A 23931-nucleotide genomic window follows, 5' to 3' on the forward strand; every position below is an offset into this window, starting at 1 on the left:
ATGGCATTGAATCTATAAATTACCTTGGGCAGTATGGCCATTTTCCAATATTGATTCTTCCTATCCATGAGCATGGAATGTTCTTCCATTTGTTTGTATCCTCTTTTATTTCATTGAGCAGTGGTTTGTAGTTCTCCTTGAAGAGGTCCTTCACGTCCCTTGGAAGTTGGATTCCTAGGTATTTCTCTTTGTAGCAATTGTGAATGGGAGTTCACTCATGATTTGGCTCTCTGTTTGTCTGTTCTTGGTGTATAGGAATGCTTGTGATTTTTGCACATTGATTTTGTATCCTGAGACTTTGCTGAAGTTGCTTATCAGCTTAAGGAGATTTGGGGCTGAGATGATGGGGTTTTCTAAACATACGATCATGTCGCCTGCAAAGAGGGACAATTTGACTTCCTCTTTTCCTAATTGAATACCTTTTATTTCTTTCTCTTGCCTGATTGCCCTGGCCAGAACTTGCAACACTTTGTTGAATAGGAGTGGTGAGAGAGGGCATCCCTGTCTTGTGCCAGTTTTCAAAGGGTATGCTTCCAGTTTTTGCACATTCAGTATGATATTGGCTGTGGGTTTGTCTTAACGAAAAGAGGTTTAATTGACTCATGTTTCCCCTAAGGCTGGGGAGGCCTTAGGAAACTTAGAATCATGACAGAAGGCACCTCTTCACTGGGCAGCAGGAGACAGAATCAGCACTGAGTGAAGGGGAAGCCTCCTATAATACCATCAGACCTCATGAGAACTCACTATCATTAGAACAGCATGGGGAAACTGCCCCCATGATTTAATTATCTCCACCTGGTCTTGCCCTTGACACATGAGGATTGTTATAATTCAAGATTGAAAAAAAAGATAGTTACTTCCTAGACACAATGGAGGTACAGGCATTGGGTAAATATAACTGTTCCAAAGGGGAGACATTGGCCAAAACAAAGGGGCCACAGTCCCCATGCAAGATTTGGGTGGCGTCACTGCCAAGCCACATCATTCCACCCTGGCACCTCCCAAATCTCTTGTCCTCACATTTCAAAACACAATCATTCTCTTCCAGCAGTCCCCAAAATTCTGAACTTAATTTCAGCATTAACCCAGAAGTCCAGGTCCAAAGTCTCATCTGAGACAAGGCAAGTCCCTTCCACCTAGCCTGTAAAATCAAAAGAAAGATAGTTACTTCTGGCCAGATGCAGTGGCTCACGCCGGTAATCCCAAGACTTTTGGAGGCCAAGGTGTGTGGATCTCGAGGTCAGGAGATCGAGACCATCCTGGTCAACATGGTGAAATCCCATCTCTACTACAAATACAAAAATTAGCTGGGCATGGCGGTGTGTGCCTGTAATCCCAGCTACTCGGGAGGCTGAGGCAGGAAAATCGCTTGAACCCAGGAGGCAGAGGTTGCAGTGAGCTGAGATTGCGACCCTGCACTCCTGCCTGGTGACAGAGCTAGACTCCATCAAAAAAAGTTTACTTCCTAGATACAATAGAGGTACAGGCATTGGGTAAATATACCTGTTCTAAAGGGGAGACATTGGCCAAAACAAAGGGGCTACAGGCCTCATGCAAGTCCGAAATCCAACAAGGCAGCAATTAAATCTTAAAGCTCTGAAATAATCTCCTTTGACTCTATTTCTCACATCCAGGTCATGCTGATGCAAGAGGTGGGCCCCCATGGCTTTGGCCAGCTCCACCTCTGTGGCTTTGCTGGGTACAGCCCCACTCTTGGCTTTCACGGGCTGGTGTTGAGTGTCTGCATTTTTTCCAGGCACACGGTGCAAGCTGTCAGTGAATCTACCACTCTGGGGTCTGGAGGATGGTGGCCCTCTTCTCACAGCTCCAGTAGACCGTGCCCCAGTGGGAACTCTCTGTGGGGGTTCCAACCCCACGTTTCCCTTCTGTGCTGCCCTAGCAGAGGTTCATCCATGAGGGCTCCGTCCCCCAGCAAACTTCTGCCTGGACATCCATGCATTTCCTCTGAAATCTAGGCGGAGATTCCTAAACCTCAATTCTTGACTTCTCTGCACCTGCAGGCCCAACACCATGTGGAAGCTGCCAAGGCTCAGGGCTTGCACCCTCTGAAGCCACAGCCCAAGCTGTACCATGGCTGAAGCAGCTGGGATGTAAGGCACCAAGTGTCTAGGCTGCACACAACAAAGAGGGCCTGGGCCTGGCCCACAGAACCATTTTTTCCTCCTAGGCCTCCAGGCCTGTGATGGGGAGGGCTGCCCTGAAGTTCTCTGACATGCCCTGGAAACATTTTCCCCATTGTCTTGGTGATTAACATTTGGCTCCTCATTACTTATGTAAATTTCTGCAGCAGGCTTGAATTTCTCCTCAGAAAATGGGTTTTTCTTTCCTATTGCATCATCAGGCTGCTAATTTTCCAAACTTTTATGCTCTGCTTCCTTTGAACGCTTTGTCAATTAGAAATTTCTTCCACCAGATACCTTAAATTATCTCTCTCAAGTTCAAAGTTCCACAGATCTCTAGGGCAAGGGCAAAATGCTGCCAGTCTCTTTGCTAAAGAATAGCAAGAGTCAACTTTATTCCAATTCCCAAAAAATTCTTCATCTCCATCTGAAACAACCTCAGCCTGGACTCCATTGTCCATATCACTGTCAGCATTTTGGTCAAAGCCATTCAACAACTCTCTAGGAAGTTCCAAACTTTCCCACATTTTCGTGTCTGCAAACCATTCCGACCTCTGCCTCTTACCCAGTTCCAAAGTCGCTTCCACATTTTTAAGTATCCTTATAGCAGCACCCCCTTCCTGGTACCAATTTACTCTATTAGTCTGTTCTCAAGCTCCTATGAATAAATACCCGAGACTAGGTAATTTATAAAGAAAAGAAGTTTAATTGACTCACAGTTCCACATGGCTGGAGAGGCCTCAGGAAATTTACAATCATGATAGAAGACACCTCTTTACAGGGCAGCAGGAGAGAGCCTGAGCACTGAGTGAAGGTGGGGAAGCCCCTTATAAAAACATCAGATCTTGTGAGAACTCACTCACTATCATGAGAACAGCATGGGGAAAACCATCTCCATGTTTCAATAATCTCCACCTGGTCCTGCCTTTGACATGTGGGGATTATTACAATTCAAGATGAGATTTGGGTGGGGACACAGCCAAACCATATCAGGTCTCTTTCACAGTACATTATAGTCTGATTTTCTAAAGTCCAAGATAATGATTGATTCCTAAAAACAGCAGGAGAAAAGCATCTATTACCTATAAAGGAAAGCCTATGAGACTAACAGTGGATTTCTCAGCAGAAACCTTACAGGTCAGAAGATAATTGGATGATATATTCAAAGTCCTGGAAGAAAAATATCAACAGCCAAAAATATTTTATTCAACAAAGTTACCCTTCATAAATGAAGGAGAAATGTCTTTCCCAAATAAGCAAATGCTGAGGGAATTTGTTAGCACTAGACTGGTCCTACAAGAAATGCTCAAGGGAGCCCTAAACTCAGAAACAAAAGGACAACACTTACCATCATGAAAACACATGAAACAAAATTCACTGGTAAAGCAATCACACAAAGGAGGAAGAGAAAGAACTCAAATAGTACCACTACAGAAATCCACCAAGCCACAATGACAATAAGAGAAAAAGAAACAAAGAATATGCATAGCAACCAGGAAACAACAATATGATAGGAACAAAGCCTCATATATCAACAATAACCTTGAATGAAAATGGTTTAAATTCTTCACTAAAAAGATATTGACTGATTGGAGCTACGTGTGGTGGCTCATGCCTATAATCCCAACACTTTGGGAGGCAGAGGCAGGTGGATTGCTTGAGGCCAGGAGTTCAAGACCAGCCTGGCTAACATAGCAAAACCCCATTGCCATATCATAGCGAAACAAAAATTAGCTATGTGTGGTGGTATGTGCCTGTAATCCCAGCTACTTGGGTGGCTGAGGCTGAGAATCACTTGAACCCAGGAGGCAGAGATTGCAGTGAGCCGAGATCACACCACTTCACTCCAGCCTGGGTGACAGAGTGAGACAGACTGATCAAATAGATTTTTTTAAAAAGATGATCAAACTGTATGTTGCTTACAGGAAATTCACCTTATCAGTAAAGGCACACATAGACTGAAAGTAAAGAAATGGAAAAAGATATTCCATACAAACAGAAACCAAAAGTGAGCAGGTAGTATAATAAGTATGCTTATTATACTACATAAAACGGACTTTAAGTCAAGACCAGTAACACACACACACACACACACACACACACACACACACACACACACAGTCATTTTATAATGATAAAGGAATCAATCTAGCAAGAGGATATAACAGTTATAAACATATATGCACCCAACATTGGAGCACCCATATTCATAAAGCAAATATTATTAGATCTAAATAGAGAGATAGCCTGCAATACAATCATAGTGGGGGACTTCAACACCCCACTTTCAGCATTAGACAGATCATCTAGACAGAAAATCAACAAATAAACATTGGACTTAAGCTGGACTTCAGACCAAATGAACCTTACAGGGATTTACAGAACTTTCTATCCAACGACTGCAGAATATAGATTCTTTTCATCAGCATACAACACATTCTCCAGGATAGACCATATGTTAGGCCACAAAACAAGCCTCAACAATTTTTTAGAAATCAAATTCATATCAAGTATCTCCTCTGACCACAATGGAATAAAACTAGAAATCAATACCAAGAGGAACTTTGGAAACTATACAAATATATGGAAATTAAACAACATGCTCCTGAATGACAATTGAGTCAATGAAGAAATTGAGATGGAAATAAAAAAAAATTCTTTAAGGAAATGAAATATACCAAAATCTGTGGGATACAGCAAAAGTAGTGCAAAAAGGGAAGTTATAGCAGTAACTGCCTACATCAAAAAATAGAAAGATCACAAGTTAACAAGCTAACAATGTACCTCAAAGGACTGAAAAAGTAAGAACAAACCAAACCCCAAATTAGCAGAAAAAAGGAACAAAGATCAGAGCAGAACTAAATGAAAAACAGACTAAGAAAATACAAAGGATAAACAAAACAAAAAGTTTGCTCTTCAAACAGATAAACAACATTGATAAATCACTAGCCAGACTAACCAAGAAAAAAAGAGAGAAGACCCAAATAAAATCAGAAATGAAAAAGGAGACATTACAACTGGTAACATGAAAATACAAGAGATCATCAGGGACTACTATGAACAATTACACATAGACAAACTGGAAAAAACAGAAGAAATGGAAAAATTTCTGGACACATACAACCTACCAAGTTTGAACCAAGAAGAAATAGAAAACGCAAACAGACCAATAACAAGTAACAAGATTGAAACAGTAATAAAAATCTTCTTAACAAAGAAAAACCCTTTACTGGATAGAGTTACAGCTGAATTCTACCAAATGTAAAAGAACTAATACCAACCCTCCTAAAAACTATTCTGAAAAATCAAAGAAGAGAGAATTCTCCCTAACTCATTCTATGAGGCCAGCATCACCCTGATACCAAAACCAGAAAAGGCCACAGCAAAAAAGAAAACTACAGGGCAGTATATCTGATGAACATTAATACAACATTCCTCAACAAAATACTAGCAAACCAAATCCAACAGCACATCAAAAAGATAACACACCTGGGCTGGGTGTGGTGGCTCACACCTGTAATCCCAGCACTTTGGGAGGCCAAGGCGGGCAGATCACCTGAGGTCAGGAGTTCAAGACCAGCCTGGTCAACATGGTGAAAACCCATCTCTACTAAAAATACAAAAATTAGCCAGGTGTGATGGTGGGTGCCTGTAATCCCAGCTACTCGGGAGGCTGAGGCAGAAGAATTGCATGAAATCAGGAGATGGAGGTTGCAGTGAGCTGAGATCACACCACTGCACTCCAGCCTGGGCGACAGAGTGAGACTCCTTCTAAAAATAATAATTAATAATAATAATAATAATGATAATAATAACAAAAACCAAAAAAACCCCCACCATAATCAAGTGGGATTTATAAAAGGGGTGCAAGGATAGTTCAATATATGTAAATCAGTAAACATGATACACCATATCAACAGAATGAAGAACAAAAACTGTATGATGAATTCAATAGAAGTAGAAAAAGCATTTGATAAAATTCAACATCCCTTCATGATAGTCTCAAGAAATTAGGCAATGAAGGAACATACCTCAAATTAACAAAGGGCATATACAACAAATCCACAGCTAACATCATACTGCATGGAGAAAAGTGGAAAGCCTTTCCTCTAAGAACTGGAACAAGACAAGTCACTTTTACCACTCCTATTCAATATAGTACTGGAAGTCCTAGCCAGAGCAATCAGGCAAGAGAGAGAAAGAAAAGGCATCCATATTGCAAAAGAGAAACTCAAATTTTGCTGTTTGTTGATGATATGATATATGATCCTATATCCAGAAAAACCTAAAGACTCTACTAAAAAACTCTTAGATTTGATGAATTAATTCACTAAAGTTACAGGATATAAAAAAATTGATGTACAAAAACCAGTCGTGTTCTATACATGAATAATGATCTAGCTGAGAAATAAATCAAGAAGGCAATCCCAGCCAGGTGTAGTGGCTCATGCCTGTAATCCCAGCACTTTAGGAGGCTTTGGCAGTAGGATCACTTAAGGCCAGGAGTCCAAGACCAGCCTGGGCAACATAGTGAGACCCTGTATAAAAATAAAAATAGGCCGGGTGCAGTGGCTCATGCCTGTAATCCTAGCACTTTCGGAGGCTACGGCAGGTGGATCACGAGGTCAGGAGATAGAGACCACCCTGGCCAACATGGTGAAACCCCATCTCTACTAAAAATACAAAAATTAGCCGGGTGTGGTGGTGTGCACCTGTAGTCCCAGCTACTCAGGAGGCTGAGGCAGGAGAATCGCTTGAACCCAGGAGGCAGAGGTTGCAGTGAGCCGAGATCCAGCCCGGTGACAGAGCAAGATTCTGTCTCAAAAAAATAAGAAATAAAATAAAACATTAGCCAAGTGTGGTGGCATGCACCTGTAGTCCCAGCTACTCAGAGGCTGAGGCAGAAGGATTGCTTGAACACAGGAATTCAAGGCTATAGTGAGTTGATTGCACCACTGCACTTTGGCCTAGGTGACAGAGCAAGACCCTGTCTCCATTTTTTTTTAAAGGCAATCCCATTTACAAAAGCTACAAAAAATAAAATAAAATAACTAGGAACCCATTTAACCAAGGAAGTGAAAGACCTGTACATGGAAAATTACAAGAAACCAATGAAAGAAATTGAAGAAGACACAAAGGAAAAACATCCCATGCTCTTGAAACAGAAGAATTAATATTACTGAAATTACCATATTGCCCAAAGCAATCTACAGGTTCAACACAATATCTATCAAAATACTAAGATCATTGTTCACAGAATTAGAAAAAACAATCTTAAAATTCATAAGGAACCAAAAAGAGCCTGAATAGCCATAGTGTTTCCGGAGTTGGTTCCTTCCTGTGGGTTCTTGGTCTTGCTGACTTTAAGAATGAAGCCGCGGACCTTTGTGGTGAGTGTTACAGCTCATAAAGCTGGCATGGACCCAAAGAGTGAGCAGCAGCAAGATTTATTGTGAAGAGCAAAAGAACAAAGCTTCCACAGCGTGGAAGGAGACCTGAGTGGGTTGCTGCTGCTGGCTGGGGTGGCCAGCTTTTATTCCCTTATTTGTCCCTGCCCATGTCCTGCTGATTGGTCCATTTTACAGAGCACTGATTGGTCCATTTTACAGTGTGCTGATTGGTCCGATTTACAGAGCACTGATTGGTCCATTTTACAAACCTCTAGCTAGCCACAGAGAGCTGATTGGTGCGTTTTTACAGAGTGCTGGTTGGTGCATTTTACAAACCTCTAGGTAGCCACAGAGCACTGATTGCTGCATCTTACAATCCTAGCTACAGAGTGCTGATTGGTACATTTTACAATCCTCTTGTAAGACAGAAAATTTCTTCAAGTCCCCACCCAACCCAGAAGTCCAACTGGCTTCACCTCTCAATCTCCCCTCTAAACAGGACACCCCAGCTGCTGTTGGAAATTGGGCAGTGACCACTCTAGCTACTTCCTGCTGGATAGGAGCAAAGAAGGGCCCTGCAGTGGTAGTGTCCTCCAGAGGGGAACTCTAGGCCAGCCAAAGGGTCAGTGGGTTGGTCCAGGGGTCCTCAGTAGAAGTTGTGAATTGAGCTCATTTGGGATTCCATTTGTAAGGCCATCTGTAGCTTGACAGCCTCGATCCTACAGGAAACAAATTTGACAAGGATGTTAAAAATACAGGGCCCAAAGGCGAGTAATAGCAAGATGGCTGTCACAGGACCTAGAAAGGGGAGAAGCCACGTCACCCAACTCCAGAGGTTGGTATAAGAGTTTGAAAGGCGGCCAGGCGCAGTGGCTCATGCCTGTAATCCCAGCACTTTGGGAGGCCGAGGCAGGCGGATCACAAGGTCAGGAGATCGAGACCAACCTGGCTAACATGGTGAAACCCTGTCTCTACTAAAAATACAAAAAATTAGCCAGGCGCAGTGGCGGGCACCTGTAGTCCCAGCTACTCGGGAGGCTGAGGCAGGAGAATGGCGTGAACCCAGGAGGCGGAGCTTGCAGTGAGCCGAGATAGCGCCACTGCACTCTGGCCTGGGTGAAACAGTGAGACTCCGTCTCAAAAAAAAAAAAAAAAAAGTTTGAAAGGCATTGTCTGATTTCAAAAACCTTTTCCTGTAATCGCTGGGCGGCATCTCGTACTATCGCTGACTGGTTAGTGTAAAAGCAACAGTCTTCCCCTAAGAAGGTGCAGAGTCCTCCTTTCTCAGCAGTGAGGAGGTCTAGGCCTCAGAGGTTTTGGAGAGTCACTGCTACCAAAGAGTCTATCTGGGATTGTAGAGTAAGGATAGATTTTGTTATTTCTTGTAAACTGTCTGAGAAATCCTTTGAGAGTGTGTGGTAGTAGGATAGTGAAGTAGATAAACTGGCGATTCTGGTTCCTGTAGCAGTGGGCATTCCTAACCCTATAAGTAAGGTTATTAGTTGTATGGCCCTGCACTGACAGACTTCAGCTTTGAGGGGCACTAATATGGTCTGATTTCCTCAAGATTAGAAGTTAGGATAATACATGTTACACTGTTAACTTTTAGCAAACTTTACTTTTGTCAAAAACCTTGTAAGTTTGGGATTTCAATTATTCTTTGCTATTAATAAGACCTCGTTCAGTCCATATTAATTTAGAATTGGTATAGATGGCTCCTTTCTGATGCTGTAAGTACTTTAAGGTTTAGCTGAGTGCAAACAGCTCACACGTTTGAGCAGACCAATTATTAAGCAACTTTCCTAACTCTGCTTCTACAAGAGTTTCCTTATCACTTACTGAATACCCATTGTGTCTTTTTCCCTTAATCACTTGGGAGGAACCATCTATCATCCTGTCCCAAAGGGGGTTCCTCCTAGGTCTGTTCAGATCTTTGTGTGGTAATTAATTAAGCTTTAGATCTCCTGTCAGGAAACCTGCTGGGTTAAGGATTTTTGATAGGAAGGCTATAGATTGTCAGTGGCCTCAGTGCTTTTGGGCTACGCTCTTGGTTACACTGACAACAAGGTGGTATTGGAGTGTTACAGGGTTATGGAGAAGACCTTCAATTATCAATTATAGGTTTTAAATTTACCCTTGTTTTTAAAGGAATAGGGTACACACTTTTTTCTTTACTACTTCTATCTCTCTCTCTTTCTCTCTCTTTCCTTCTCTGTCTCTTTCTCTCTGACTTTGTCTTTGTCTCTTCCTCTCTCTCTCTCACTCCCTTTTTGTCTCTCTGTCTCTTCCCCTCCCTCTTTCCTTCTCTCTTTGACTTTGTCTTTCCCCTCTCTCTTTCCTTCTCTGACTTTCCGTCTTTCCCCCTCTCTCTCTCTTTCCTCTTTCTTTCTCTCTTTGACTTTCTGCTGGCCTTTCCCTGCCTCTGCCAGCCGCTTATGCTGCTATTCTCCCCTATCCTTCCTCATGGCTTTGGCAGTGTAAGACTGCCACCTCCTTGGGTTTTTGCACTGTAATAACGCCATGATTTCCTTGTGATATTTAATGGGGGTTCCCCCAGAGGTTAGGAACTCCCTTTCTTTCCATATTGCAGCATGGGCATGTAGGATTAGATAAGCATACTTCCTATCTATATACACATTTATTCTTTTTCCCTTTCCCAGTTCTAAGGCTCGCGTAAGTGCCACTAGTTCTGCTAACTGATCGCTGGTCCCTGGGGGAAGAGGCTTACTTTCAAGTACTGTTACATCACTAACTATGGCATAACCTGCCCTTTGTATCTTATTAGCCACAAATGAACTTCCAGCAGTATGTAAGTTAAGGTCAGGATTAGCTAAGGGGACTTCTAAGAGATCTTCTCAGGCAACATAAATCTGGACTATAATTTGTTGGCAGTCATGCTTGATTGGTTCTCCATCCTCTGGGAGAAAAGTAGCAGGGTTGAGGGCTGCACACATGCATATTTGAAGCACCAGTCCCTCAAGGAGTAGCTCCTGGTATCTATGCCAGTGGTTGTCTGATAGCCATAAACTTCCTGTGGCACCTAGTATGCCATTTACACCATGAGTAGTCCAGACAGTGAGATTCTTTTCTTGTATTATTTTGATAGCCTCTGATACTAAGATGGCCATTGCCGCAACTACCCATAAACAGTGAGGCCAGCTTCTTGCTACTACATCAATTTCCTTACTTAGGTATGCCACTAGTTGTAGGGTTGTCCCACGAGTCTGAGTAAGGACTCCAAGAGCTAATCCTGCTCTCTCTGTGATATATAAAGAGAAGTTTTGTCCTGTGGGAAGGCTTAAGGCTGGAGCTTTTACTAGGGCCTGCTTTAAGGTTTTGAAGGCTGTTTCTGCTTCTGGTTCCCATTCTACTAGATGAGTATTTGCCCTCTGGGTCTCTGTGATTAGAGTATAGAGTGGTCTGGCCATCTCGCTGTATCTGGGGATCCATAGTCAGCAAAACCCAGTGATTCCAAGGAACCCCCGCAATTGTTTTAATGTCTTAGGGCAAGGACAAGCCAGTATAGCCTGTATTCATTCCTTGCTGAGGGCCCTGGTTCCTCTGGCTAAGACTAGGCCTAGCTATCTGACTTGTTGTAGGCAGAGTTGGGCCTTCGATTTAAATGCTTTGTACCCTTGATTAGCTAGAAAGTTTAAGAGACCTAGAGTAGCCTGGTGGCATGAGGCTTCTGAACTGGTAGCCAAAAGTAAATCATCCACATGCTAAAGGACCAGAGTGCCTGGACTTGAGAAGTGGCCTAGAACTTGGGCCAGTGCCTGACCAAACAGATGAGGACTATCCCTAAACCCTTGGGGCAAGACCATCCACATAAGTTGGGATGTGTGGTCTGTGGGATCCTCAAAGGCAAAGAGAAACTGGGAGTCACAGTGCAGGGGAATACAGAAGGCATCCTTGAGGTCCTGAACCATGAACCATTCTGCTTCCTCTGGTATTTGAGAGAGCAGGATATAGGGGTTGGGTACAACTGGATATAGAGGAATTACTGCCTTATTAATGCATCTAAGATCTTGCAGTAGTCTCCACTGACTATTCTGTTTTTGTACTCCTAGAATTGGGGTGTTGCAGGGACTGCTGCATTTTTTTTTTTTTTTTTTTTTTACTAAGACTTGAGCTTTTAAATGTCTAACACTATCCTGCAATCCTTTATGAACTTCAGGCCTTAAGGGATATTGTGTTTGATAGGGAAAAGTGGTGGGGTCTTTTAGCCTGATTTGGACTGGGCGGGCATTTTTGCCCTTCTGAATTGTCCTTCCAATGCCCAGACTTCAGTGTTGATTCCCTCCTTAAGCAGGGGACAACAAAAGGGTAACTTGTTCCCCATATTCACGTAGATAATAGCTCCAGCTTTGGCTAATATGTCCCTCCCTAATAAGGATATGGGACTTTCAGGCATAACAAGAAAGGCATGTGAAAAGAGCAAAGTCTCCCAATTACAATTGAGGAGGTGGGAGAAATACCTGGTTACAGGCTGTCCCAGGATTCCTCAGATGGTAATGGACTTTGAGGACAGCCGACCAGGGCAGGAGATTAACACTGAGAAGGCCGCACCAGTATCCAGGAGGAAGTCAATTTCCTCTCCCTCAATAGTTAAATGTACCTGGGGCTCAGTGAGGGTGATGACATAAGCCGGTGCTTGTTCCAGGCACCCTCAGTCCTGTTGTTGGATCGGCTGGTTGGGGGATTCTGGCCTAGAGAACATTTGTCCTCTGGGGCAGTGTGCCTTCCAGTGATTGCCTCGGCATAGTGGACATGGGCGAGGGGGAAGCTTGTTTCTCACTGGACAATCTTTTTTAAAGTGTCCTTGCAAACCACACTGATAACAAGCCCTACCAGCTGATTGGCCTGCTCCATTTTCTGTCCTCTCTGAACCACCAGGGTTTGTTTGTCTGAGGGCCATGACTAAGGCTGTGCCCTTTCTCTGATTTCACTTTTTCTTCTCAGCCTGTTCCTCTTGGTCCCTATTATAGAACACTGAGGTTGCCATGTTTAATAATGCCTCCAGATTTTGTTCAGGGCCTAGGGCTTGCTTTTGGAGCTTTCTCCTGATATCTGTGACTGATTGGGAAATAAACTTATCTTTTAGGATAAATTAACCCTCGAGGGAGTCTGGTGACAGGGGAGTGTATTTTCTTAAGGCCTCCTGTAGACGCTCAAGGAAGACAGAAGGATTTTCTTCCTTTCCTTGAGTTATGGTGGACATCATTGAATAATTCATGGGCTTTTTCCTAATTCTCCTTAGTCCTTCTAGAACACAGGTCAACAGATGTTTGTGACACCAGTCCCCATGATCTGAGTCTAGGTCCCAGTGGGGATCCATACTGGGGATGGCTTGCTGACCGGTAGGGAATTTGTCCCTTTCTTCAGCTGTCATTCTATCATTTACTTGACTAAAATACCAGGTATCTCCAAACTCTCGGGTTGCAGCTAAAGCCACATTCTTTTCATTAAAGGCCAGGGTTTGATCTCATAGCATGACATCTCTCCAAGTGGGGTCAAAGGTTTGCCCTAGACCCTGTAGGACATCTATATACCTATCAAGATCATCTGAAAACTTCCCCAGGTCTACCTTAATCTGCTTTAAATCAGAGAGGGAGAAGGGGACATGTACCTGGATTGGGCCAAATTCCCCTCCCCCTACAGTTTGAACGGGATATAACTGATAGCCTGGGGGTTTTTGTGGTCCTTTGGAGATTTCTTTGCTTGTTTCCTTCTGGGCAGGGAAGATTAGAGGAGGCTTATCATTAATAGGAAGGGGAGCTATAGGGAGGCTAGGATAATGGGGGTAAGCTGAGAGGTCCTCCTGTGGAATGAAAATTGCAAGCTTTACATAGTTGTGGATTCTCCTTCAATGAAAAGAAAGCTTGGACATAAGGTATTTCACTCCATTTGCCTTCCCTCTTACAGAAAAGGTCAAGCTGCAGGATAGTATTGTAATTTACACTCCCCTCAGGTGGCCATTTTTCCCCATCAGAGAGAGAATATTGGGGCCAGGCCATAGTGCAGAAAAAAATGAGTCACCTCTTTATCAGGGTTTGCGGGTCAAATTGGTCCCAGTGGCTTAGGATGCATTTCAAGGATGAGCCTGTTGATGCCTGAGTGTTTCCCATCTGAAAGAAAAAACCGCCCATGGTTTTGGTTTGTTTCTGCCCATGGCCCCCCACCCCTGGCCTGCCCAAGAATCTGCAATGGTCCCTGGACCCTGCTGATCAGAATAGTTGTACTCACTGATGCACAAGCAGAAACACTAGTTTTCCTCCTAAACCACAAGGAGGACTGAGGAAGGTCGGATTTAGTGGCCCTTACCGACACATTCTTGAAAACCTGCACCCTTGCCTTCCCTCTTAGACCACAAAGAGGACCAGGAAAAATCAGGTTTAGTGGCCCTTAACAACACATTCTTGAAAACCTATTAGAGTCCTAAGCATTTTCTCCTGTTAGTATTGGGACCTTACCCCTTTCCTATAAAGATGATATTCCCCAAAAATGGAGTGGAGGGCCATACCCTGAGGGAGGGAAGAGATCTCCAGGGTTGGAAGAGTAATGCCTTTTGTCCTCACTTCTCATCATATGGATAGGAAGGATATAATTTCTGAAGCTCCCCATGTAGCCTTTGTTAGGCCTGCTTGTCTGAGGAGGGATCCTAAAAGGATAGTTGAACTCCCCCACGTGACGGGGCTTTGGGCAAAAATTATGTCTGATTGGTGAGCCTGGGTGCCTAAAGAAGGGAACAGAGTCATGAAATTTATACTAGAAATCATTCTTATAGGAGAAACTAGAAAAGCACCAGAAACAGGGAGTGCTTTCTAAAATCGGGACTAGTCTCGGAGAAGAGAGGCAGAAGGAAGTTTGTCTGACAGGCATTAGGACCCAGGAGGCAAGGGTCAGGATAGATAGGATAGATGGGCAAGTCTTGCTTGGGCAATGTAACTTTGAGAGTTCCACTCATGGCTACATGGTCAACCAACATTTTGTTGGGACCTTGGAGCTGAATGGCTTTCCTTTCTGTCAACCCTTGGGTCAGCCCAGATGTACAAGAAAAGTGGAAGCTGGTTCCAGGTAAACCAACGCTCCCAACTCCGAAGAGTCAGGGTTTGTTAGAGAGCCCTTTCCCAGAAAGCCTGACACCCATGTCTTTAGTCCGGTGGCCACGCTAGTCACTTTTAACTGGCTGACAGGTGCCTGGTGTTTAGTCCCTGAATCCTAAGGAAAAATAGGACAGAATAGCTAGCGAAAGGGGTCCAATGGTACTCACTGCTTGGCGATAGTCCCTTCTTGGTCACCAAGAAGTGTCTGGAATTGGTTCCTCCTGGTGGATTCTTGGTCTTGCTGACCTCAAGAATGAAGTCGTGGACCTTTGTGGTGAGTGTTACAGCTCTTAAAGGTGCCACGGACCCAAAGAGTGAGCAGCAGCAAGATTTATTGTGAAGAGTGAAAGAAGAAAGCTTCCACAGCATGGAAGGAGACCCAAGTGGGTTGGTGCTGCTGGCTGGGGTGGCCAGCTTTTATTCCCTTATTGGTCCCCACCTATGTCCTGCTGATTGGTCCATTTTACAGTGTGCTGATTGCCAGATTAGAGTGCTGATTGGTCCATTTTACAAACGTCTAGCTAGCCACAGAGAGCTGATTGGTGCATTTTTACAGAGTGCTGATTGGCACATTTTACAAACTTCTAGGTAACCACAGAATGCTGATTGGTGCATTTTAAAATCCTAGCTATAGAGCACTGATTGGTGCATTTTACAATCCTCTTGTAAGACAGAAAAGTTCTCCAAGTCCCCACCCCATCCAGAGTCCAGCTGGTTTCACCTCTCAATAGCAACCCTGAGTGAAAAGAACAAAGCTGGAGGCATCACATTACCTTACTTCAAAATATATTACAGGGATGTATTAACAAAAATAGCATGGTACTGGTATAAAAATAGACACATAGACCAATGGAACAGAATAGAGAACCCAGAAATAAAGCCACATATTTATAGCCAACGAATCTTTAACAAAGCTTACAAGAACTTATATTGGGGAATGGAAACCCTCTTCAATAAATAGTGCTGGGAAAATTGGGTAGTCACATGCAGAAGAATGAAACCAGACCCCTATCTCTCACCATATACAAAAACCAAATCAAAATGGACTAAAGACTTAAATTCAAAATTTGAAACTATGAAAATACCAGAAGAAAACCTAGGGAAAACTCTCCTGGACATTGGTCTAGGCAAAGAATTTATGACTAAGACCTCAAAAGCACAGGCCATAAACACAAAAATAGACAAATGGGACTCTATTAAACTAAAAGCCTTCTGCAAAGCAAAAGAAACAATCAACAGAGTAAAGAAACAACCTGTTGAATGGGAGAAAATATTTGCTAAGTATTAATCCAACAGGGGACTAATATCCAGAATATACAAGGAACTCAAACAACTGAACAGGAACAAAATCCCAAATAATCCCATTAAAAAGTAGACAAAGGACATGCATAGACATTTTGAAAAGAAGACATATAAATGGATAACAGCATATGAAAAAACGCTCAATGTCACTTATCATCAGAGAAATACAAATCAAAGCCACAATGATATAATTATCTTATCCCAGCTGGAATGGCTACTATTATAAAGACAAAAAATAACAATGTTGACGAGGATGCAGAGAAAATGGAACTCTTTTTTATTTTATTTTATTTTTGGAGACAAGGTCTCACTCTGTTGCCCAGGTTGGAGTGCAGTGTCACGATCATGGCTCAGTGGAGCCTTCACCTCCTGGGCTCAAATGATCCTCCCACTTCAGCCTCCTGAAGAGCCGAGACCACAGGCACGCACCACCACATCTGGCTAATTTTTTTTTTTTTTTTTGTAGATACAAGCAGGGTCTCCCTATGTTGGTCCAGGATGGTCTCAAACTCCTGAACTCCAGCAATCCTTCCTCCTCGGCCTCCCATAATGCTGGGATTACAGGCATGTGTCACCACATCTGGCCGAAAAGGGAACTCTTATACACTGTTGGTGGGAATGTAAACTAGCACAGTTATTATGGAAAACAACCGTATAGAGAGTTCTCTAAAAACTAAAAACAGAATTACTATGTGATCCTGCAATCCCAGTATTGGATAGCTACCCAAAGGAAAAGGAATCAATATATTAAAGGAATACCTCCATTCTTGTTTATTACTGCACTATTCTTAAAACAGAAGATATAGAATCAACCTAAGCATTCATCAATGGATGAACAGATAAAGAAAATGTAGTATATATACACAATGAAATACTATTCGGCCATTAAAAAGAATGAGATTGGCCAGGCATGGTGGCTCATGACTGTAATCCTAACACTTGGAGAAACTGAGGAGGAAGGATTGCTTGAGCCCAAGAGTTTGAGACCAGCCTGGGCAACATAGTGAGACCTTGTCTCATAAATTTTAATTAAAAAAAAAAAAAAAGAAATCCTGTCATTGGCAGCATCGTGGATGGATCTGGATATATCTTAAGTGAACTAAGCCAGGCACAACAAGACAAATATATATTCTCACTTATATGTGGAAACTAAAATATTTTATTTTATGGCAGTAGAGAGATAGATAACAGAGACTGGGAGGGGTGAGTAGGGAGCTGGGGTGGGTGGGTGAAGAGAACTGGGTTAAAGGGTACAAACATACAGATAGAATAAACTCAATGTCTGATAGCTGAGTAGGGTGACTATATTTAAGAATAATGTATTGATCTTGGGTGATGGATACCTAAATGCCATTACTTGAACAATACACATTATATACATGCAACAAAATTTCTCATGTCCTCCATGAATTTGTACAAAAATACCTGTAAAAATCAAATTAAACTAAAATCCTTGACTGATAATTCCATTATCTCTGTCACTTCTGTATCTGTTCCTATTGAATGATTTTTCTGCTTCTTTTGGGTCACATTTTCCTGCTTCTTTCTATGCTTAGTAATTCTTTTATTAGATGTGGGCATTTAAAATATTTTTTTACTGAGTGTCAGATTGATAGAATTTCTTTAAAAAGTGTTGGTTCCTCTGGTGGGTAGTTAAATTAACTTATAAATCAGGTTGATCATGTCAAGGCTTGTTCCTTTAGCTTAGTATTGAGGTTTACAATAGCCTTTATTATCTAGGGCTGGTTTAGCTCCACTATGGAGTGACTCTCTGGGTCTCTACTGAATGTTCTGAGTTTTCCATGAAGACTCCAATTTTGCTGGGTGGAGCTAAACATTTCCCCATCCTGTGTGAATTCTTGGAGGTTCTCAGGTATGTCATATACCCTGTTGTATCCTGCTCCCTCTTGCGCAGAGGCTCGCCCACGCAGCTTTTGTTGCTATTAGTAGTTTGTCTCTATTTGCTTGTATTTTGATGTTTTGAGGGAAATCCTGTCACCTGTTTTTTCAGTGAGTGCACTTGGATGGTCTGGTTTTTTCCATACAGTTGCTCTGTGTTTTTTATTTTTATTTATTTATTTTAATTAATTAATTAATTATTGCTATTTTTGAGACATTCAAGTCTTGCTCTGTTGCCAGGCTGGAGTGCAGTGGCATGATTTTGGCTCACTGCAACCTCCACCTCCTGGGTTCAAGTGATTCTCCCACCTCAGCCTACTGAGTAGCTGGGACTACAGGTATGTGCCACCATGCCCAGCTAATTTTTGTATTTTTAGTAGAGACGGGGTTTCACCGTGTTGGCCAGAATGGTCTCGATCTCTTGACCTCGTGATCCACCTGCCTTGGCCTCCCAAAGTGCTCAGATTACAGGCGTGAGCCACCATGCCCAGCCTTATTTTTATTTATTTTTAACAAACGGGGGTCTCACTATGTTGTCCAGGCTAGTCTTGAACTCCTGGGCTCAAGTGATGCTCCTGCCTCAGCCTCCTGATGTGCTGGGATTATAGGCATAAGCCACCACACCCAGCTTACTCTGTGTTTTCATGTGAAGATTTTGAAAGATTCAAAAACAATGCAGCCAACAACCTAACCATCATCTTCCCAGTCTGGTAGAAGTTTTAAGGGCCAGCATTTACCATGCTCTCTTTCCCTTGTCTCTCCAATAGTAGAAGCATGTATCAAAAGGTAGCCCTCTTAGTCTGTGTCCCTGAGTTATTACAATGAGTAGAGCTTGTTTGTTGACCTCCAATGGATATGTATCACGAGAAAGATATAAATTTTGTTATTTTAAGCCATTAAGGTTTTGGGATTTTTCCATTAGCACAGCATAATCTAATCTCTCTTGAGAGATAGTGTTAGCTTTCTACCCAAGCCAATTCATTTTTTTGACCTCAAGTAACCACCATTAAGTTAAGAGAAAGGGGCGGGGAAAGTACGAGGTCTAGGAAGAAAATAAATAAGGCAAAGAAATAAAGCACTTTGAGAACTGTGTCTAGGAAATAACAGATAGCTTATTAAGTCTTGGGGGAACTGTATTACCAAAGAAAGTATACACTGCCCACCCCTCCCCCAACAATTATACACTGTGAATGGTACTCTCATTAAATTGTTTAATTTCGTATTGCTATGCCTAAATTACCCACTACAGTGAATGTCTAACCAGGGCCTCTCAGAAACTGAGGGTGAGGCCACTTATATTTTCTCAAATGAAGAAGTTCCCAAATAACATTATAAAAACTGTGGTTACTTTCAAAGTTTATCTTGCTAAATGAATGTATTTAATCCCTTAATAGAATTCATTATAATTATATAGATGCCAAGTCTTATTACAATGCTATAGTTTTCCATCTTCTTCCATAGCTTGATACTAAAGAATGTCATGTTCAACTGATTCTTCTCAATTCCTTGGTTTCTGGTCTTGATTGTTGAAGGGTGGGGAAGCCAGGGAATAGTGGTCCTAACACACTGAATGTCTTAATGGCAGAACTCACTGCCATAAATTCTACAGCAAACATTTGGGGTTTCGGATTTTTTTTGCCTTTCAGTTTTTGGTCACCCCATGTCTGATACCAAATGTGATATTTAGCAATCTTTAGTCGTTCAAAAGAACAGAAAACCCAAATAGAACTCGTTTTTCAAATATCCATTATCACCTTTCTCAACCAGCCTAGTATTTGCTTGATGAGCTCATGATCAAAATGATGGCAGGGAATGCACTTTGGTTACTATATGGAAGATTTATTTAAGGCAAGAATGAATTCAGAGGACCAGTTAAGCTCCCTTCTGGTTCACTGCTATTGCAACAGTCCAGATATAAGACAATGTTGCAGTAGTGTACATGGAAAAAAGTAGTCGGATGGTGGATACGCTTTTGAGGCTATTTTGCTGATGGACTGTATATGGGAGGAATCAAGTATTGTTACCGAAACACCAGGGGTTTGGTCTAGGTCCTGCTGCTCGGTGCACAGAAAGCCAATCACTGAGATGACAAGTATTGCCAAGGAAGAAGGCTTTAATCAGGTGCTGCAGCCAAGGAGATGGGAGTGCAGTCTCAAATCCATCTCCTTGACTGACCAAAACCAAGGGTTTATATAGCAGGAAAGAAATGTAACAATATGTAAGAAAACAGGAACATGGGAGGGGCAAGGAAGCAATCATGGTGACTGAGGGGCCCAGCATCTAGTGCAGTGATCTGGTTTCAGTTATTTTGATACTTTTTATGGCTTCAGTTCTTTGATACTTTTTGTGAGAGGCCTGAAGGTCCTTTCCTGAGGAAGGAACTCGGATAAAACAAATAAGTTTCCAGCTTTAACTGCAAAAGGGTCAACTTCTATAATCCCAGCACTTTGGGAGGCTGAGGCAGGCAGGTCACCTGAAGTTGGGAGTTCAAGACCAGCCTGGCCAACATGATGAAAGCCTGTATCTACTAAAAATACAAAACTTAGCTGGGCATGGTGGCTTGCATGTAATTCCAGCTACTTGGGAGGCTGAGGCAGGAGAATCACTTGAACCCAGGAGGTGGAGGTCGCAGTGAGCCGAGATCGTGCCACTGCACTCCAGTGAGAGCAATAAGAGCCAAACTCTGTCTCAAAAACAAAAACAAAAACAACTGTCTATGGGACTCTTTGGCTGGTTTCAGTAGGACTCATAAGGTTCTGATTTGAGCAATGGTGTAGTTGCTTATGCCATTGATTCAGACAGGGAAAACTGGGGAGGAGATTTACGGGGCAAATGAGGACTTCTGCTTTGGCTAGGTCAAATTTGAGATGCCTGATAGGCTACCAACTACAGTTGTCAAGTAAGCAGTTGGATATAAATTTGGAGTTCCCAGACAGGTCAGAGTGGAAGACACAGATATTTGGGCAGCTTGGACCACTCTGAGTCCTTATTATGATACTTGACCTGGTATGGAGTAGAAGAGAGGAACCAGCCAATCTAATTTTTGGCACATGGATTAAAGTCGATACCTTTCAGTCCATATTGGAATGGAGATAACGATTTATATTCCCTAGAAAAGACACTTAAACTGGATATGGAATTACTTCCGTTATCACAGTCTATCACTGTGGCCTCCTGTGTTATTACCAGATACCTTATACACAGCTAGGGTGTCCCATACAACACTGCTTCTTGCTTGGCACACAGTCGCATAGTATTCAATCCTGTGTTAAATGGCTTAGATAATAAGTCACCTGTAGGGATTATAGCAAGCAGGGACCATCATTTTCACATAGAATTTCCCAGAACTGGAAGGGACTTTTAAAGACCCAGAAATCTTTCTGGGCAGTGCCTCCAAAGTGTGGCCCCTGAGGTGTTCCTGCTGCTCTGGTGACCGGGGGTAGTTGACCCTATTTCAATGTCAATCAGAACAATATACATTCCTTTATAAACTTATTTTTTTTTGAGAGAGAGTCTCACTCTGTCACCTAGGATGGAGTGCAGTGGTGCAATCTCAGCTCACTGCAACCTCCACCTCCCTCCTGGGTTCAAGCGATTCTCCTGCCTCAGCCTCCTACCGAGTAGTTGGAATTACAGGTGTGTGTCACCATGCCCAGCTAATTTTTGTATTATTTAGTAGAGACAGGTTTTTGCCATGTTGGTCAGGCTGGTCTCGAACTCCTGACCTCAAAAGCCTCCTGGGCCTCTAAAAGTGCTGGAATTACAGGTTTGAGCCACCTCGCCCCGCCTATAGTGAACATTTACATAATATTTTGTTTGAATAGGTTTCTGCCATTAAGAAGATGCAAAACCCTGAGGGAGTCTTACCTCTTCACTTTGCATATGGGAAAACTGAGGCTCAGAGAAGTGAAATGACTGAGACCTCCAGGTGCCACCTCCCTTTCAGCTGCGCCTGCCCTGCTCCAAGCAAGGATGTGCCAAGTCAAGAGAAGACAGAGGACAATTAATGTTATCTGAGGATCTCGGAGCCTCATCCCTGAGCTATGATGGTCTTTCCCTCCTTAGTTGGGAGCCCCATCACGTTCCTCCGAAGCTCTAGTTGTGTGATAAGGAGGGTGGAATCTGAGACAGAGAACGATGGCCCTCCAAGGAGGGAGTTCGGGGTGAGGAAAACAGCAAAACCATGTGCTAGACAAGATCTTCAACTGCAGGGCTCTGGAGGCAACTGGGAAGTTTTGAAAGTGCAGATTGAAGCTCAGGGCCGCTGCGGGTGGCGCAGGAACTGCAGAAGACAAGATGGGATTAGGGAGGGCCAGCAGGTTGCCAGAGGCCCTTTTCCACCTGCTGGGCTTAGAGGGGCGGGACTCTGCCCGCTCCCTCACTTGGTTGGGTTTAAATGACCACTCCCCGCCCTAGCTGTGCCTTTGAGTGTGTGGCAAGGGATTGCAGACGGGAGACTGCTTGTCAATTCAGGGAAGTCAGCCTCTTTCTGCCACTTAATTCGCCCATCAGTAGAGATCCGACTTTCCCACGGTTCACTGTCACCCCCATTGCACAGGTGGGGAATCCAAGGCACAGAGGCGTCTGGGCCAGAGTCCCGGGACTATCCACTCATTCCGGGGTTGTAGGGCAGCATGTGTCAGGAGCTTGGGCTCGAGCGTGCGGGGCACTAATTGCGAGTGCAGTGGCCACAGGCTCCCGGGCAAAGTGGTCAGGAGCCCATTCCCGCCACCTCCGTCCGCGCGCCCCGCCCTGTCCTCCAGCAAGTTGGTGCACGCGCGTCCTTCCACAGGGCGCGGGATGGGGGCGGGGCCTCCGTGTTGTTGTTTCTCTGGGGCCCCGCCCCTCAGGGGGGCGCGGACCACGCGGCCGGAGGGCCCGCCTCCCCTCCCCCTCCCCGCCCAGCCCGCCCGCCTCTTTGTATCCAACATCCGGGTTTCCCCGCTGGCTCGGCTCCGTGGCCGCCGCTCAGGAGCCATTTTGGACTCGGTTCAGCTCCCCTCCCCCCCCACCCCTCCCCCCGTTCATGGCCCCTCCGGACTCGGCCCCTGCGCCCGGGGCCCGGGCCCAGCCCCGCCGCGCTATGCCTGAGTCGGGCGCGCCCCGGCCCGTGCCCCGCTGCCGCCCCCCGGCCCCCGCGTCGCCCCGGAGCCCGGGCCGCAGCCTGCGCCGCCCGCAGCGGCCCTGAGCCCGGCCCCGCCGACCGGCCCTTGGAGCCCGAACGCTGCTCGGGGACGAAGGCGCAGGAAGCGCGCAGGGAACGAGACCGAAGGAAGGAGCGGGAAGGAGAGCGCAGCCGCCTCCTGGCCCTGCGCGCCCCGGGAGCGCCGTGCGGCCCTGCCCGCGGGCTCCGGGTGTGCGCGGGGCGGCGCCGCGGAACATGACGGCGCCCTGGGTGGCCCTCGCCCTCCTCTGGGGATCGCTGTGCGCCGGTAAGAACTGGGCGCGGCGCGGGGACGCCGAGAGGGCGCGCGGGGCTGGCCTCTGGCGCCGCGCGGTGTTTACCAACAAAGGGCGGGCCCGGGGCCTCGTCGCCGCACCACCTGTATTCAGCCCTCACCTCCCGGGGCGGGGGCTGGGGGCGCGGTGGGCGCACGGCTCGCCGAACTTAGGGGCACGATCTTGTCTGTGCAGTCATCTGCGGGATTCTGGTTCCTAGAGGCGCCCCTGCGATGGGGGCTGGGACGCGGAGCCTCAGGGTCGGAGTTCGGGCTACGCGGGCGCGTGGAACCCAGGGAAAGAGTGAGGAAAACCTGAGCGTGGGGAAGGCGGCCAAGAGGGGTGGGCAGATCTCATTGGGGGTGGCAGGATTGTAGGTGCAGCAGCAGCAGCAGCATGCGGGGAGGGTTGCATGTCCCTCAGAGTCACTAAGTGTAGCGAAGCGAAGGGGGCGGCTTCACGCAGCCCAAAGTCCCCTGCATTTCTTGCCACCAGTCTGCGTCGCGTTACCGGCCCGGCGGGCTGTTGGTGCTGGCTCCCACCTGCTCCCTCTTTCCCTGCCGTTGGCCCCGGGATGCGGAGTGTGGTCGCTTCGCGGGACCGCTTTGTTTGGGCACTTGGGAGGGGAGGGGGTGGGTAAGATGGAAAACCCAA

At 44.8% G+C, this 23931-nt stretch overlaps 2 protein-coding genes across 3 annotated transcripts in view; both read left to right on the forward strand.

The window, feature by feature from the left end:
* XYLB (xylulokinase) overlaps nucleotides 1-22704 on the forward strand; it is a 105614-nt gene extending 82910 nt beyond the window's left edge. The window contains exon 19 of the mRNA XM_016940725.4: nucleotides 21663-22704. Coding sequence (XP_016796214.1) covers nucleotides 21663-21845 — 183 coding nt within the window. The 3' untranslated portion in view covers nucleotides 21846-22704. The remainder of the gene's footprint in view (nucleotides 1-21662) is intronic.
* A 143-nt stretch (nucleotides 22705-22847) lies between these two features.
* The window catches only part of ACVR2B (activin A receptor type 2B), a 39174-nt gene continuing 38090 nt past the window's right edge, over nucleotides 22848-23931 (forward strand). Inside the window, exon 1 of one of the 2 annotated variants that reach the window (XM_516369.7) lies at nucleotides 22848-23270. In XM_516369.7, coding sequence (XP_516369.2) covers nucleotides 23219-23270 — 52 coding nt within the window. In that variant the 5' untranslated portion in view covers nucleotides 22848-23218. Of the gene's footprint in view, nucleotides 23271-23324; nucleotides 23581-23931 lie in introns of those variants that run through there. The other variant, XM_016940731.4, reaches the window with a different exon arrangement.

The sequence above is a fragment of the Pan troglodytes genome, chromosome 2, assembly GCF_028858775.2.
Source record: "Pan troglodytes isolate AG18354 chromosome 2, NHGRI_mPanTro3-v2.0_pri, whole genome shotgun sequence".
In the NCBI taxonomy this organism is placed as follows: Eukaryota; Metazoa; Chordata; class Mammalia; order Primates; family Hominidae; genus Pan; species Pan troglodytes.